General features: G+C 61.5%; 2 protein-coding genes across 4 annotated transcripts in view; both read right to left on the reverse strand.

Annotated features, from left to right (window-relative positions):
• The window catches only part of APC2 (APC regulator of WNT signaling pathway 2), a 74,135-nt gene extending 68,315 nt beyond the window's left edge, over positions 1-5,820 (reverse strand). The window contains exons 1-2 of one of the 3 annotated variants that reach the window (XM_059060294.2): positions 5,562-5,820; positions 5,126-5,263 (exon numbers count right to left, since the gene is read on the reverse strand). In XM_059060294.2, coding sequence (XP_058916277.2) covers positions 5,126-5,179 — 54 coding nt within the window. In that variant the 5' untranslated portion in view covers positions 5,180-5,263; positions 5,562-5,820. Of the gene's footprint in view, positions 1-1,595; positions 1,825-5,125; positions 5,264-5,561 lie in introns of those variants that run through there. The other 2 variants (XM_067033211.1, XM_067033212.1) reach the window with 2 other exon arrangements.
• A 4,025-nt stretch (positions 5,821-9,845) lies between these two features.
• Positions 9,846-11,647, reverse strand: RPS15 (ribosomal protein S15). The gene is made up of 4 exons (XM_059060402.2): positions 11,568-11,647; positions 11,087-11,172; positions 10,075-10,309; positions 9,846-9,991 (listed from the first exon to the last, which is right to left on the reverse strand). The coding sequence occupies exons 1-4, from the start codon at positions 11,568-11,570 to the stop codon at positions 9,878-9,880; spliced, it is 438 nt and encodes a 145-aa protein (XP_058916385.1). The 5' UTR covers positions 11,571-11,647; the 3' UTR covers positions 9,846-9,877.
• Positions 11,648-13,234: the final 1,587 nt, after the last annotated feature.

The following is a 13,234-nucleotide window of genomic DNA, read 5'->3' on the forward strand; positions in this document are numbered from 1 at the left end:
CACTCGCTCACTCATTCTCTCCTCCCCACAGGAGCCCCCCACCCACTGTGGGCACAGCTGGGCCTGGAGTGGAGGGGGGGGGCTCGGCCCCAAGGAGGAGTCAGTCCATTCTAACCACTCAGAGGACCTACTGCGTGCCTGGCCTTGTCATCTGACGCCTTGTCACAGTCCTGAGCCTTGAGCCTCAGGGATCACCATTTGACTGTTCCCAGAGAGAGAAACTGAGCCTGGGGGGACGCACCAGGCATGACTGGGACCCAGACACTGCCCTGGAAGTGCCCACAGGTCCAGGCAGTGCTGGAAGCACACAAGCCCCGCCCCCGCCGCAGGCCTCAGTTTGCACATCTGAGGAATGGGGAGAACTCGGTCTACCAGGCTTGTCTTATGGGCCAACTAGAGGGCCAGGTGGGATGGCGGTCATGGAGCAGACAGGACAGTCCCATGGGTGACAGCGTGTCGGGTGGGGGAGCCTGGCGCCTGTGGACCACAGTCCCCCCCTCTCACCCTGATACTGATCCTGGCCGAGGCTCAGGCGGGGGTCCCAGCTGGGGATCAGGACCCAATGGCGCTGCGGCAAGATCCCTGGGGTCCGGCTGGGGCCGTGTGTACTGGCTGAGGCCACCATGCCATGCCCAGCCAGGGGGAAGCACTAGTCCCGTGCCTGGCCCTCGCACTCGGCGAACCCAGACCCCTCCTGGGGCCCTCTCCCCAGGTTGCCCCCAAGGGGCTCTCCTGGAATGGCCCAGACCACCGAGCCTCAGACCTTGCACTCCCCCCCCACCCAGTGGTCACTCCTGCGTCCCCCTCAGACTGAACTTGGTAGCAGGGCCACGCATCAGGCTCCCTCCCATTCCAACCTGGGTCCCCAGGTCCCACCAGCCCCCCCGAGCTCTACCCAGCTGGCCCCTCCCAGGGCAGCCTCGCCAGCCTCTTCCCGGCCTCCCACGATCCCCTTTTCACGCACAGCCAGAGGGAAAGTTGGAAGTTGGATTCCATTTCTCCCCTGCGCCAATGCCTCCACGGCTCCCCAGTGCCCTCGGCATAAGCTGGGAACCCTCTGCATACAGCCCGCATCACTGCCACCGGCAGCTCTTTCCCCCAGGCCATTCCACACGCAGTTTTCCTGCCCGGAGCACCTATCCTAACTCCTGCCATGGTCACAAGGCCACCTCCTCCCTCCTGCCTGCCCCTCACCCCCAGGCTGCCTCGGGGGACGGCATCCCAGATGTGTGCACCGATAGAAAAGCACCAATAGCTAGGGGTTTTGTCTGAATGACAGTGAGGGGCCGCACGTCCTCTAATTAAGCTGCCACCCAGAGAGGTGCAGCACCATTCCCCAAGACACACAGTGGCTTGTCCGAAGACTCTGGGAGGTCTGGGTATTGAAACCTGTGAGTGGGTGTTTGCATGGGATCAACTGCAGAGACGCAGACGCCCACCTCCCTGGGACACAGTTTCTCCTCTGGCCCCGCCCTGAAGAAACGGAGGCTCCAGCCTGTGTGCTTACAGGCGCGGCAGAGAGAAAAGGACGGAGACTCCGGCAAGGCGGAGGCCGCACCCGCGCTGCCCTCCACCCAGGGAAGGCGCCCGCTTACTTTATCTCACTGGGGTTGGGCTGACTGCGGTGCCGAGGGCCTGGGGGTTCCTCCCTCCGAGCAGCTATGCCGGCCCCGCCCAAGTTCCCAGTCCTCCGGGGCTGGGGCGGCCGCGGAGCGCGGGCTCCAGGGCTCCGGGGTTTCAGCGGGGCGGACGAGGACTCCGCGTTAGACAAAGCCCAGTCCGGGCCTCGCCAGACGGCGCCGCCACTCCGGGCGCTGGGCGAGACCACCGCGAGCGGGGGAGGATGCGGGATGCAGGCGCGGCGGCCAATGCCGGCACGGGAAGATGGGCTGGTGCCATGGCAACAGCCAATGGCGGCCCGGGGCGGGGACCGCCGGCTGCTGCGGGGCTTCGAGCGGGTTCGGCGGGTGTGTGGGTGTGGGGGGGGGGGGGGGGGGGTCGGCGGGTGTGTGTGTGTGTGTGTGTGTGGGTGTGGGTGTGTATGGGTGAATCCCCCTTAGGGAAGGGAGCCTCCCAATGACCATGACCTTGTGTCCTCCACTCCATTCCGGGGTGAAATGGCCTTTCAGATCCTGCAATGGCTGGATCTGCAGAATTTGAGTGTAAGCCATCCAGTCTTGGGTGTTACATCAGAACCTTAGGGTGGAGGGAGGGAAGCTCTAGGGGCGGGGCAGGAAGCCCCTCCCCACGGATCCGGCCTGGCCTGGACCCGATGGGTCAGGGCAGGCCAGGGTTGGGGATCCAGCTGGACCACCCCGTCGAGCGTCCTGGCTGGCATGGGGGGTGAGCGTGGGGGATGGGCAGGCGCACTGGGGAGCACCTGGGACCCTACATCTCTCCGTGTCCCCCTGCCTGGCAGAGTGTCAGCGCCTCCGTTACTTCACGGCCCCTTCTCGGAATCTCTGACTCTCTGTGTCTCTGTCCCACGTGGGACCCATAATTCACCCTCGCACAAGGGAAGCCAGAGGAGGGAGGGGGCTGGGCTCCCAGGAGTACCCGTCCCCAGCTGTCTCAGATCGTCAGTGGGTCCCCGGAGGCCACTTGAGGGTTTAACACCCAGAGGCCTAATCCGCAGCTGCAGCTCAGGCCGCCTGCTGCCCAAAGGACGAAGGAGACATGGGTTTGGGGCCTGCCTCTGTCTTCTCTTGGCTGGGGGGCCAGGACAAGTCGTTCACCTAGAGACCCTCAGTTTCTCCCTCTGTAAAATGGGGAGGCGGCTGCAGCCTTTGTAAGGGCTGGTACAGGGAAGGACAGGACAGGAGGGGCAGCCAAGGACACAAGGACCACGGCCACCATAGTGTCTCCTGTTGGGCCGGCTGCAGGAGGCCCCTTGTGTCCCACCCTGGGAAAACAGCGCTGGGGGCGCCGAAAGAACTTGGACCTTGCGTGTTCCAGAGCCTCCGGGGCCAAACACAGCTGCCCCCAGGCTGTGGGACCCGGGAGGGAGGGCGACAGGCAGAGGCTGGGAAGGCCGCACTGAGAAGGGGACACCGGTGCGGGGCCTCTTCAGCATCAGTCAGAGTTGGGCATGGGATCAAGGAGGGGAAAAGCATTCCAGGCTGAGGGAACAGCACATACAATGCCTGGAGCCAGGAGAGATCAGGGCCCACTCAAGGTATATGGACTTCGGTGGTGGGGCTGGACCAGGGAACTGATGAGGCGTTGAGAGCAGGAGGAGTCCTGGGGCTGAGCTGACCACGGGAAAGCAGGGCAGCATGGGCAAAGCTGGAGTGGGGGCGGGGAGAGGACAGAGCCCAGGGCCGACTTCAGCTCCACCTTGACTCCCCTGCATGACCTGGGGCATGGCCTCAGTTTCCCCTTTTGTTCACTGGGAGGTGGTTAGAGAATCCCTGCCCCAACCCCCATGGGACGAAGTCTCAGCTCCCCCATCCAGTCCTAGATGCCACTGCTCTCCAGGCCCCTCTCAGCCAGAATGTTAGAGCTGGCAGGGGGCTTGGAGGGTCCAATGGCCAGTCTTGTCCTCATACACAGGGGAAAACTGAGGCTCAGGGCAGGGAGCACGTTGCTTGAGTTCATGCACAAGCCCCCCCAGGCCCTCCCTGGGCGTTCCTCACCACTCTGGGTGGGGCTGGGGCCTGGAAGGTTGAGAGCACATGAGGACTGAGACCCCAGGGCAAAATGCCCGTGTCCCCAAGCCTCTGGAACATCACGTCCCTGACACCACCCCAAATCCTTGACCCTGTAAATCTTTGAGCCACAGCCAGAAAATCGGGCATCACGGTAAATTCTAGAAAGACAAGAACCTTCGGAACCCTCAGAGCCTCTCAGGACCCCAGGCCCAATCTCGGGGTGCCCAGGCCTAGTGGGGGTCCTCTTCCCAGTCTCCCTCCCTGGTATCGTCTGCTCCCTCTACCGCACGGGGCTCGATTCTCCCCATCTCCACCATAAAACAACGCCGCCCCGAGCCTGGCACACAGCCAGGTTCATTCTTGGGCCTTCTGAGCCTGACCCTGGGCATCTCTGCCCCCTTGATTCCCCCCCCCTTCCCCACTGAGCCTCCGCCGTGTCAGGGGCTGGGGATGGAACCAGGAGTGTCCCCCGACTCGGAGCTGGATGGGGGTGGGAGACAGGGGAGCAGGAAGGCAGCAGGTGGTCATGAGATCGCAGAGACGGGCTCAGGCTGTATGACTGGGCAGGGCCCTGACAGGTGAGGAGAGAATGCCACTGGAGGTGGGGGAGGGGTGGGTCCGGCTGGTCCAGGCCGCGTCCCCGAATCCCGACCCGGGATGGGTCGCCTGACCACCGTTCTGGGCCTCAGTTTCCCGGGCTTGGAGCGGGCGGGCTCGCGGCCCCTTCAGCACCGCGGACAGCTCCCGCCGGCCTCCGGGCTGTGTCCTCTGCGGGCGCCTCCGCCCCGCGCTCAGGCTCCAGCCCAGCTCGAGGCGTGACCTTGGGCTCCCCGCTGCACCCTCCCAGCCTCAGTTTCTCTTAAAGAGGGGATGTTATAGCCCCAGAATTCAGATTTCGGAGGCCAGCAAAGCGCTCGGGCCTGGTGGGATGGATATTACTATGAACATCCGCGTGGGCGAACATCTAACTCAGCCCTACGCTCTGCGGCCAGAAGGGGAAACTGAGGCCTGGAGAGGTGCAGGGCGTGGCACGGTCCCCCAGCCGCCTGCGCACGGCGGAGCCTCGGCAGAGCGAGTCCCCGCCGCAGGCCCCCCGCCGCAGGCCCCCCGCCGCAGCCAGTCTTCTGGTCTGCGCAATGAGGAGGGGTCCGGGGGTCTGTCTCGGAGGCAGAAGGCTGGGCCCGGCGTGGCCGCGCCTGCGCAAACCCGGAGGTGGGGGGGTGGGTTGTGGCTGCGGCGCGGGGGAGGGGCTGCCAGCCCTGCGAGCAACCTGCGGCGGTTTCCCTGGTAACGGTCTCCACAGCGACTGCGCTAGACCCCAGACCCTTGGCGATTCCCTGCGCGTGCCCTTGCGCCTCCCGCTGCCGCGACCACCGTTCCCGCTGTCCTCACCCCATTCCGGGCTGCGCCTCTCCCGCCCCAGCCGCGCCCACGGTCAGACCCCACCCCCCGCGGCCGGGACCCCCGCGCCCTACCTGGTCGCCGAAGAAGGCCGAGTGCAGCAGGCTGAGCAGCCCCAGGAGCCCCATGGAGCCGCGGCCGCCTCAATCAGTCTGCGCCCCGCCCCTCGGCCGCCGGGGGAGGGGCGGGAGGGACGGCAGGGAAGCCTGCGCCTGCGCGGAGCAAGGGACGGAGAGGGGGTCACACGGCGGGGCAGGCGGGGACTCTAACGCGAAGGGGGCGAAAGAGGGCGGGACTGGGGGGCCCGCCCGGGCGGGGGAAGGGAGTCTCGAGGGACTGAGGACTTGGGAGGGGCGGCGTGAGGAGATCCCGAGTGAGGGAGATGGGGGCGGGGACCAGCGTGAGCGGAGGAGGAGGGGGGAGGGGCGGGGGTCCAACGGGGTTGGGGAGCCCTAGAGAGGCGCGGGAGGGGTCCCTGGGGGCGGGGGAAGAGCAGGGAGGGGCTCTCACGGGAGCTGGAGAGGCGGTCCGGTGTTGGGAAGTGGGCCCGGGGTAGGAGGGGTTCCCTGGAGGATGGAGATCTCGAAGGGACGGAGGGGGGCGCCGCCCTTCGGCCTCAGTCGTCTGCCCGCTTGGACAGTGTCCCCGCAGTGGCCGGGGCCGCGCGTTCCGTTCATTAGTCATTCAGCAAACGTTGGCTGCGCGCCTGCCGTTTGCCGGGCTCTGAACTGGGCGCTGGGCATGAGGGGGACTGGTGGGCTGCGACACCACACGTAAACCAACTTTCAGTCATTTACCAAACACTTATTAAACACCTACTGCGTGCTGGGCCCTATGCAGTCAACAAAATAGTCAAAACACCTGCCCGTAGGAAGCTGACACTGGGGGGAGAGGGGCCGATAGTCAACAGAACATGTTGGCTAGAAGTGGGCGCTGAGGAGGAAACAGCAGGGGAGGTGGGGGGCTACGGGAAGGGCACTTGAGTGGAGACCTGAGGGGTGACCCAAGAGAGAAGAGCATCCCGGCAGAATCAACCGCTAGCGCAAAGGGACGGGGCAGGGGGTGAGGCCGAGGAGGGGACTGGGCGGGTCAGGCCGTGCAGCGCGGGGGTGGGGGGACGAGGGAGCCAGCCCCCAGGGCGGGGGGCAGTACAGGGACGCACCCCGCTCGCTGCTCACAGGCGGCCCCTGGCAGCTTCGGGAAGAACAGGCCGTGGAAGGTGCCGGGAGACGAGGCGGGGTCCGGGGCGACTGAGGGCGTCCGGGAGGGGTGGGGTAGGGAGGGATGGGAGAGGGGGGATGGAAAGGGACGGTGGGGGTGGCGGAGGGGGCGTTATCACGAGCTCTGCTAAGTCCCGGGGAGTAGAGAACAAGCGACGAGAGGAGGAAGAAGCGCTACCGTGGCCGGGATGGTGAGGGCCGGCCTCCGCAAGCAGGTGCAGGGAATCAACGGGAAGGGCGTCCGGCGGAGAGCGGAGCCCGCGGGAAGGCTGGGAGAGGCCGAGGAACAGCGCGGGGCGGGGCCTCCTGGGGCACGGCGGACCCTAGGCGTTCTTCTGGAGCCTGGGGAGGTCCCAGGATGACACGCATTAAATTGACGTCCAGGTGGGAGATGGTGGAGGGCTGGCCAGGGTGGGTAGCAGTGGGGCGGTGGGAAGCGGTAGATCCAAGTTAGGTTCTGAAGCTAGCTGACCGACGGCGGGGAGGGAGGGGTGTAGAGCCCCGAGTCCCAGCGAAGGAGTTGCCTCTGAGACGGTGGAGATGGCGCGCAGGCTTGGGGGGCCCAGGACAGATTCAGGAGGGACGGGACAAGGAAGTAGGAACGTAGCGCGGCCTGAAGGCGGAGCCCGGGCCGCCACCAGACAGGAGAAGGGCTGGGCGGGGACGTCCGGGTCTGCAAGGACTCCTGCTTCGCCCCCTGGACCGCCCCGACAGTGCTCCAAGATTCGGGCGCCACCCGGCGGCTACAGTGCGCGCCGCAGTCTGGATAAGACAAGGTGTTTCGCATACAACACCAATATACAGTCTCCTAATCATACGTAATTATCATACAAACTGCAGAAAATTTAAAGTGATGATCATTGCCACTCCTGCCCTAAGCCCACCCAGGTGACCTGTGGTGGCCAGGCTGGAAGGTTCCCTGTGAAGGCTCAAAAGGCGACCCTGGTTATGGGGGGGCCCGATGAGGGGTTTACACCAACGCTGCTGTCCCAGGGAGGGTCCTGCTCATTTTTACAAAACAAGTAACTCTGTGCTAAAGGTTCACTCAATAATTTTGACTCCGCGGGCCAGGAAAGCACCGGAACAAATATGAATGGGCATGTCTGTGTGCCAGTAACACTTCATTTACAAACAGATGGCAATGTTTGCACACCCTGTCCAGAACCCATCCCCACTTCCACCAGCACCGCTCCACTCCGCAAGATGGAGGGGCTCACACCGCTGGCACGTGCATTTTGCTCCTGCAGAAGGGCCTAGCAGCTCCAAAGTTACGCACATTTGTACAGCTTTTCGTGCCCAGAGTCAAAAACCACCTCCCTGCAAAGCGTCGGGTTTGCCCAGGGCATTCCTCTCTACTCTTCCAATCCAATGTAAAAAACATGCTTACTTCAACAACTGCTTTATCTTTCCTTGTTTTTAAAATACATTTATTGATTTATTTACTTATGGCTGTGTTGGTCTTTGTTGCTACACGCAGACTTTCTCTAGTTGCGGCACATGGGCTTTCTCATTGTGGTGGCTTCTCGTTGCAGAGCACAGGCTCTAGGACTCCTGAGCTTCAGTAGCTGTGGCACTCAGGCTCCAGTAGTTGTGGCTCGTGGGCTCCAGAGCACAGGCTCAGTAGTTGTGGCACATAGGTTAGTTGCTCCACGGCATGTGGGATCTTCCTGGACTAGGGCTCAAACCCGTGTCCCCTGCAATGGCAGGTGGGTTCTTAAACACTGCACCACCAGGGAAGTCCTTTGTTTTCTTTGTTTCTTTGGCTGCGTTGGGTCTTTGTTACTGCGCAGGATTTCTCCAGTTGCGGCGAGCAGGGGCTACTCTTTGATGCGGAGCGCGGGCTTCTCATTGCGGTGGCTTCTCTCGTTGTGGAGCACGGGCTCTAGGCACGCAGGCTCAGTAGTTGTGGCGCAGGGATTAGTTGCTCTGTGGTATGTGGGATCTTTCCCCACCAGGGCTGTAGCCGGTGTCCCCTGCGTTGGCAGGTTGATTCTTAACCACTGTGCCACCAGGGAAGCCCAATTGCTCTTTTAAATTATGGAATTTCCAAAAAGACAATTGAGGCTACAGTGGGGGGAGGCTACCTACTTCCTTTCTAGTTGTGCGGCCGGGCAGGCAGGTCCTGTTCTGATGGAAGTGAATCTGGTCCATGTTGCCCAGAAACCTTCCATGGCAGCCCTCACAAAGGCCTTTAAACTCACTGCGAGGCAGACAGCTAATCTCACCTGACACCCAAGCCTCTCATGATGGATTCAAGTTTCTAGCTGGTTCTTCTGAAGCCAGAACAGGCTCAGGGGGCCATCCACAAGTGTGTCAGTGTTCTATCCATTGAATGGGCTGCCAGCCCCTCACTTCTCACCTTTGCCATTACCCAGGTATCCTATCTAGTGCACTGGACCCACGGGCTGCCTTCCCCACTCATCCTTCCCTCCTGCCAGGTGTAGGTCAGGCCCACATGTCCTTTCTCAGCCCACGGAAGCTCACTGTTTCTGCAGCGCTCTGGCTCCTGGCATGTGCGCGTGTTAGGAACTAGAGGTGCAGCAGCGTTTTGACGTGTGTCTGTTTATACATCAGCCCTGTTCCTAACAGGCTGCTCTCTTCTTAAGGGTTTTTAGGAGCCCTCCATGAATCAGGGACACAAGACAGACTGCAAAGAATCTAGTCTCAGCACTTGGGTCCTTCTGCCAAACTGGGCCCACCCGAGTGCTTAATCCTGTCTCGTAATCTGTTTCCTGCTTTCTCCACTCGAGGTTGAGGTTACACACAATGAGCTGTGCTTTCTGTTCAATTTAACTCCAGATCAAGATTTAACAGTACGAGCAAATTACGTTAAAACTGAAATTCCGGAAAAGGAGCCCAGAGCAGCAGTCACAGGGGGAGAAGCTCCTTTCAACCATCTCCTCCCCGCCTCCATGGCTGGACTGTGGCCGCCCCTCACATTCTAAACTACGGTGCACACTTGGGCGCCTAAAGGCCGCCTGCAGGACACCCCCTGCTCCCCACCTTGGCTGATGGCAACTCCAGCCTTCCAGTAGCTCAGGCCAGAACCTGGGAGTCCCATCCGCTTTCTTCCACATCCCCCCCGCGAGTCGCAGGGACCCCTTAGGGCCTCACTGCTGCTTGGACAGTCACCGTGCCTGTCCATCCACTGGGGCATCGGCCATCTTTCCCATCGTGAAGGAAAGTCTGACCAGGAAGACGTAGGGAACACGGTGGAGACCCCACCCACAGGACACCCCAGGAAGGCTCAATGCAAGGCTCGGGGCCCCGGGGTTACTGTGGAAGGTTTCTGGAAGCTGATCAGGAGCACACGGAGAGCCAAGAAGAGGCACTGATGCAGGCAGCACAAGCCCCTGGACATCCCGGGACTCATCACAGAGCCCAGCCCACCCGTTCCCTAGCCTCAGCCTACCCGAGAGGGGCTGTGTCTACAGCAGGAAACCCAAGGCCACATGCTGTCCAACAATGGCCCATGACCCACCTGAGCCTCCAGGTTCTGTGACCAGGCCCAGCCCCTTCCCTGGCGGGTGGACCGGAAGCACCACAGATGGCAAGGACTGGTCGCACCCGGGACTAGACAAGTCTCTACCTTTATTGGCCAGCAGGCTACTTAAGGGGGATGAAGCGGGAGGAGTGGGTGGCCCCAATGCCGGGCCGGCCGTGCTTCACAGGCTTGTAGGTGATGGAGAACTCGCCTAGGTAGTGGCCGATCATCTCGGGCTGAGGAGGAAGGGAGCAGGGTGGTCAGGGGGGCGTGGGTGGCCAGGCCCCGCCCACCCCGGCCCAGCACAGCCCCCACGCACCTTGATTTCCACCTGGTTGAAAGTCTTGCCATTGTAGACGCCCACCATGCTGCCCACCATCTCGGGCAGGATGATCATGTCACGCAGGTGCGTCTTCACCACCTCGGGCTTCTCCATGGGCGGCGCCTCCTTCTTGGCCTTGCGCAGCCGCTTCAGCAGCGAGTGCTGCTTCCTCCGGAGGCCACGGTTCAGCCGCCGCCGTTGCCGCGCGCTGTACAGCTGCATCAGCTGCTCACTGCAGGCAAAGCGCACAGTGCGGGCAGCCTAAGCCCCGGCTCACCCCCATCGCCCGCCCACTGACATTCCCGCTTCCCATAGAGCCCCCAAAGCAACACTCGCAGCCAGGCCAGGGCCCACGGCACCCGCGCCGAATGTTCGGGATAAAGCCCTCCGGTTCAAGAACGGCGCCGCTTCCCCCACGCTGTCTACAAACAAGGAAGCCGAGCCAGGAAAAGACGTATAGCTCAGTTGAGGCCGAACTTCGCGGGCAAACTGCTCTGCCCCGAAGGCCTCAAGAACCCAGGAACGGAGCCACCCTGAGAAACCCACAGCCAACGAGGACCCTGTGCTGTGCCCCCAGAAGCCGGCCCCTCCGAGTCAGACCCGCGCACACCTCCAAGAAAAAAGGCGTCCCCGGCCGTCCGCAAGCCTTCCTCCCCACCTGGGGGCCAGGGCGTCGCAGCCACCCTGCCTAAAAGCTTCCAGCTCCTCCAGCCAAACCTTTGACCAGGGATCGGCAAACTCCCCCCCACGTCCCAAATCCCAGCCTGCAGCTGCCCGATCTCAAGAGGCTAGCGAGCTAGGCCAGCGTTTACATTTCCGAGCGGACGAAAACACATCTAAAAGGGACACGTAGAAATCCTCTTAAATTCGATCCTCAAAGTCTCTACGTGGAGTTTTATCCGCACGCAGCCCCGCCCTCTCCATTACACACGGTCTACGGCCGCGGCCGCAGGTCAGGCTGCAGCCCCCAGCCCTCGGGCCCCCGCCCCCACGCCCGGCAGCCACTTACTAGGACATGTCAAGCAGCTGGTCGAGGTCCACGCCGCGGTAGGTGAACTTACGGAAGGTCCGCTTCTTCTTCTGCTCCACTTCCGCCTGCGCGGGCCGGGATACCGGTGAGCGGGACCCCGAGACCCACCTCCCAGCCTGCGGCGGCATCACCGGACCCGCGGCTCCCGCCGAGAAACGTGCTACCCTCCCAGGTACAGAAGCCCACGGGGGCGCACCACCTCGGGCCCGTCCCGGGGCAGCACGGGCGGCCCTGGGCTACGGGGGCTCGGCTGGGACAAGCTGGCCGACACAGGCCTTCCCTGCCCCGGGTCTTTCCGACACCCAGCAGGCCCGCCCTGAGCCCCCATGTCCGGCGGCGATTCCGGAGGCCTTCAGGAGGCCGCCGCAGCCGCGCAGCCTGACCCCGGCCTCCACTGCGCGGCCAGAGCCCGGATGGCGCCGGATAGGCCCGGGACAGACACGATAACCGTGACACTCACCATCTTGTCGGCTTTTCAGAAAGGATCGTCCTTTGTGCGCCTGCGCAGTTATCGCGAGGCCTCTCACGTGCCCCTCCCCCGGGCTGCGCGCGCGCGCTTCCGCTTTCCCAGCGGAGGACGCGCGCCCTCTGCTGTCCGGAGGCCAGAGCGCTGGCTGCGAGGAATAAAGGAGCCTCTGCCAACCTTGGGTGCTCGAGACCCCCCAGGCTGGGGCCGGCCGCCTAGTATTTGGGAGCCCCTTCCTCAACTGGGGGACGTGGGACGCGTCGCCGCCCGTTTTGGAAACTCATATTCGTGCTCCGTAATCTCCATAATGAAATTCACGTAAAAAAGTGTTTATGGAGTGCCTGTTTGCAGTAAGCGCGCTGTCTGGGTTCGGGACTGGCCCTCCCCTAGGGAGCTCGCGTCCCAGTGGGCGAGACAGACCCGTAAGAAACAAGGTCATACAGATATCGGAGCCAAAAGGAAACTCGGGGGGTTGGGACACTGGCTTTGTACAGATGGTCAGAAAAGGCTTCGCTGATAGGGACCAGCCAGCCTTTAACAGACGAAGTTATATCGATATAAAGTAACAACTGCAACATTGCAGTGCTAGGTTTGCAACACATAAGCATGTAATATTTCTAACAAGAAGAGCAAGGACGGGCCGAGGGATGAGAGCTATACAGGAGTACGCTTTCAATAGTCACTAGAACAAGGTGTCCATCTGAAGGCGATTCTGGTACATTAAGATGTATGTGGTCCCATGTGGTCCAGCAATCCCACTCCTGCGTGCATACCCCAAAGAACTGAAAGCAGGGACTCCAACAGATTTGCACACCCATGTTCACAGCAGCATGATTCACAGTAGCCAAAAGGTGGAAACAACCCGTGTCCATCCATGAATGAGGAATAAACACAATGAGGTCCAGCCACACAGTGAAATATAATTGAGCCTTAAAAAGGAAGGAAATTTTGACACACGCTACAATGTGGATGGACCTTGAGGACATCAGTGAGAGAATCCAGACATAGAAGAACAAAATACTGCATAATCCCACCCATGTGAGGTCCCCAGAGGACCCAAATCCATAGAGGCAGGAAGTAGATGGTGGGGGTCAGGGGCTAGGAGAGGAGGATGGGTAGTTAAGAGTTTCAGTTTGGGAAGAGAAAGTTCTGGAGATGGATGGGCGGGGATGGTTGCACAGCAATGTGCATGTACTTAATGCCACTGAGCTGTGCACTTAAAAAATAATTAAAAATAGGGGCTTCCCTGGTGGCGCAGTGGTTAAGAATCCTCCTGCCAATGCAGGGGACACGGGTTCAAACCCTGGTTGGGGAAGATCCCACATGCCGCGGAGCAACTAAGCCCGTGCACCACAGCTACTGAGCCTGCGCTCTAGAGCCTGCGAGCCGCAACTCCTGAGCCCACGTGCCACAACTACTGAGGCCCACATGCCAAGAGCTCGTGCTCCACAACAAGAGAAGCCTGCACACCTCAACGAAGAATAGTCCCTGCTCACCACAATCAGAGAAAAGCCAGTGTGTAGCAACAAATAAAATAAATTTTTTAAAAAAAGTTAGAAATGGCCAATCTTGTATTTTATTTAACTTTTTTTTTTTTTTCTTGGCTGCGTGGCATGTGGACCTTAGTTCCCTGACCAGGGATCAAACCTGTGCCTCCTGCA

This window comes from Kogia breviceps, chromosome 4, assembly GCF_026419965.1.
Source record: "Kogia breviceps isolate mKogBre1 chromosome 4, mKogBre1 haplotype 1, whole genome shotgun sequence".
Lineage (NCBI taxonomy): Eukaryota > Metazoa > Chordata > Mammalia > Artiodactyla > Physeteridae > Kogia > Kogia breviceps.

What these genes read in the sequence shown, in the direction of transcription:
- RPS15 (XM_059060402.2), bottom strand. An exon ending in CAGCTGCTTGACATGTCCTA is followed by an intron (nt 10,310 to 11,086) that starts GTAAGTGGCTGC and finishes CTTTGCCTGCAG; the next exon opens with TGAGCAGCTGATGCAGCTGT. An exon ending in TCAACCAGGTGGAAATCAAG is followed by an intron (nt 9,992 to 10,074) that starts GTGCGTGGGGGC and finishes CTTCCTCCTCAG; the next exon opens with CCCGAGATGATCGGCCACTA.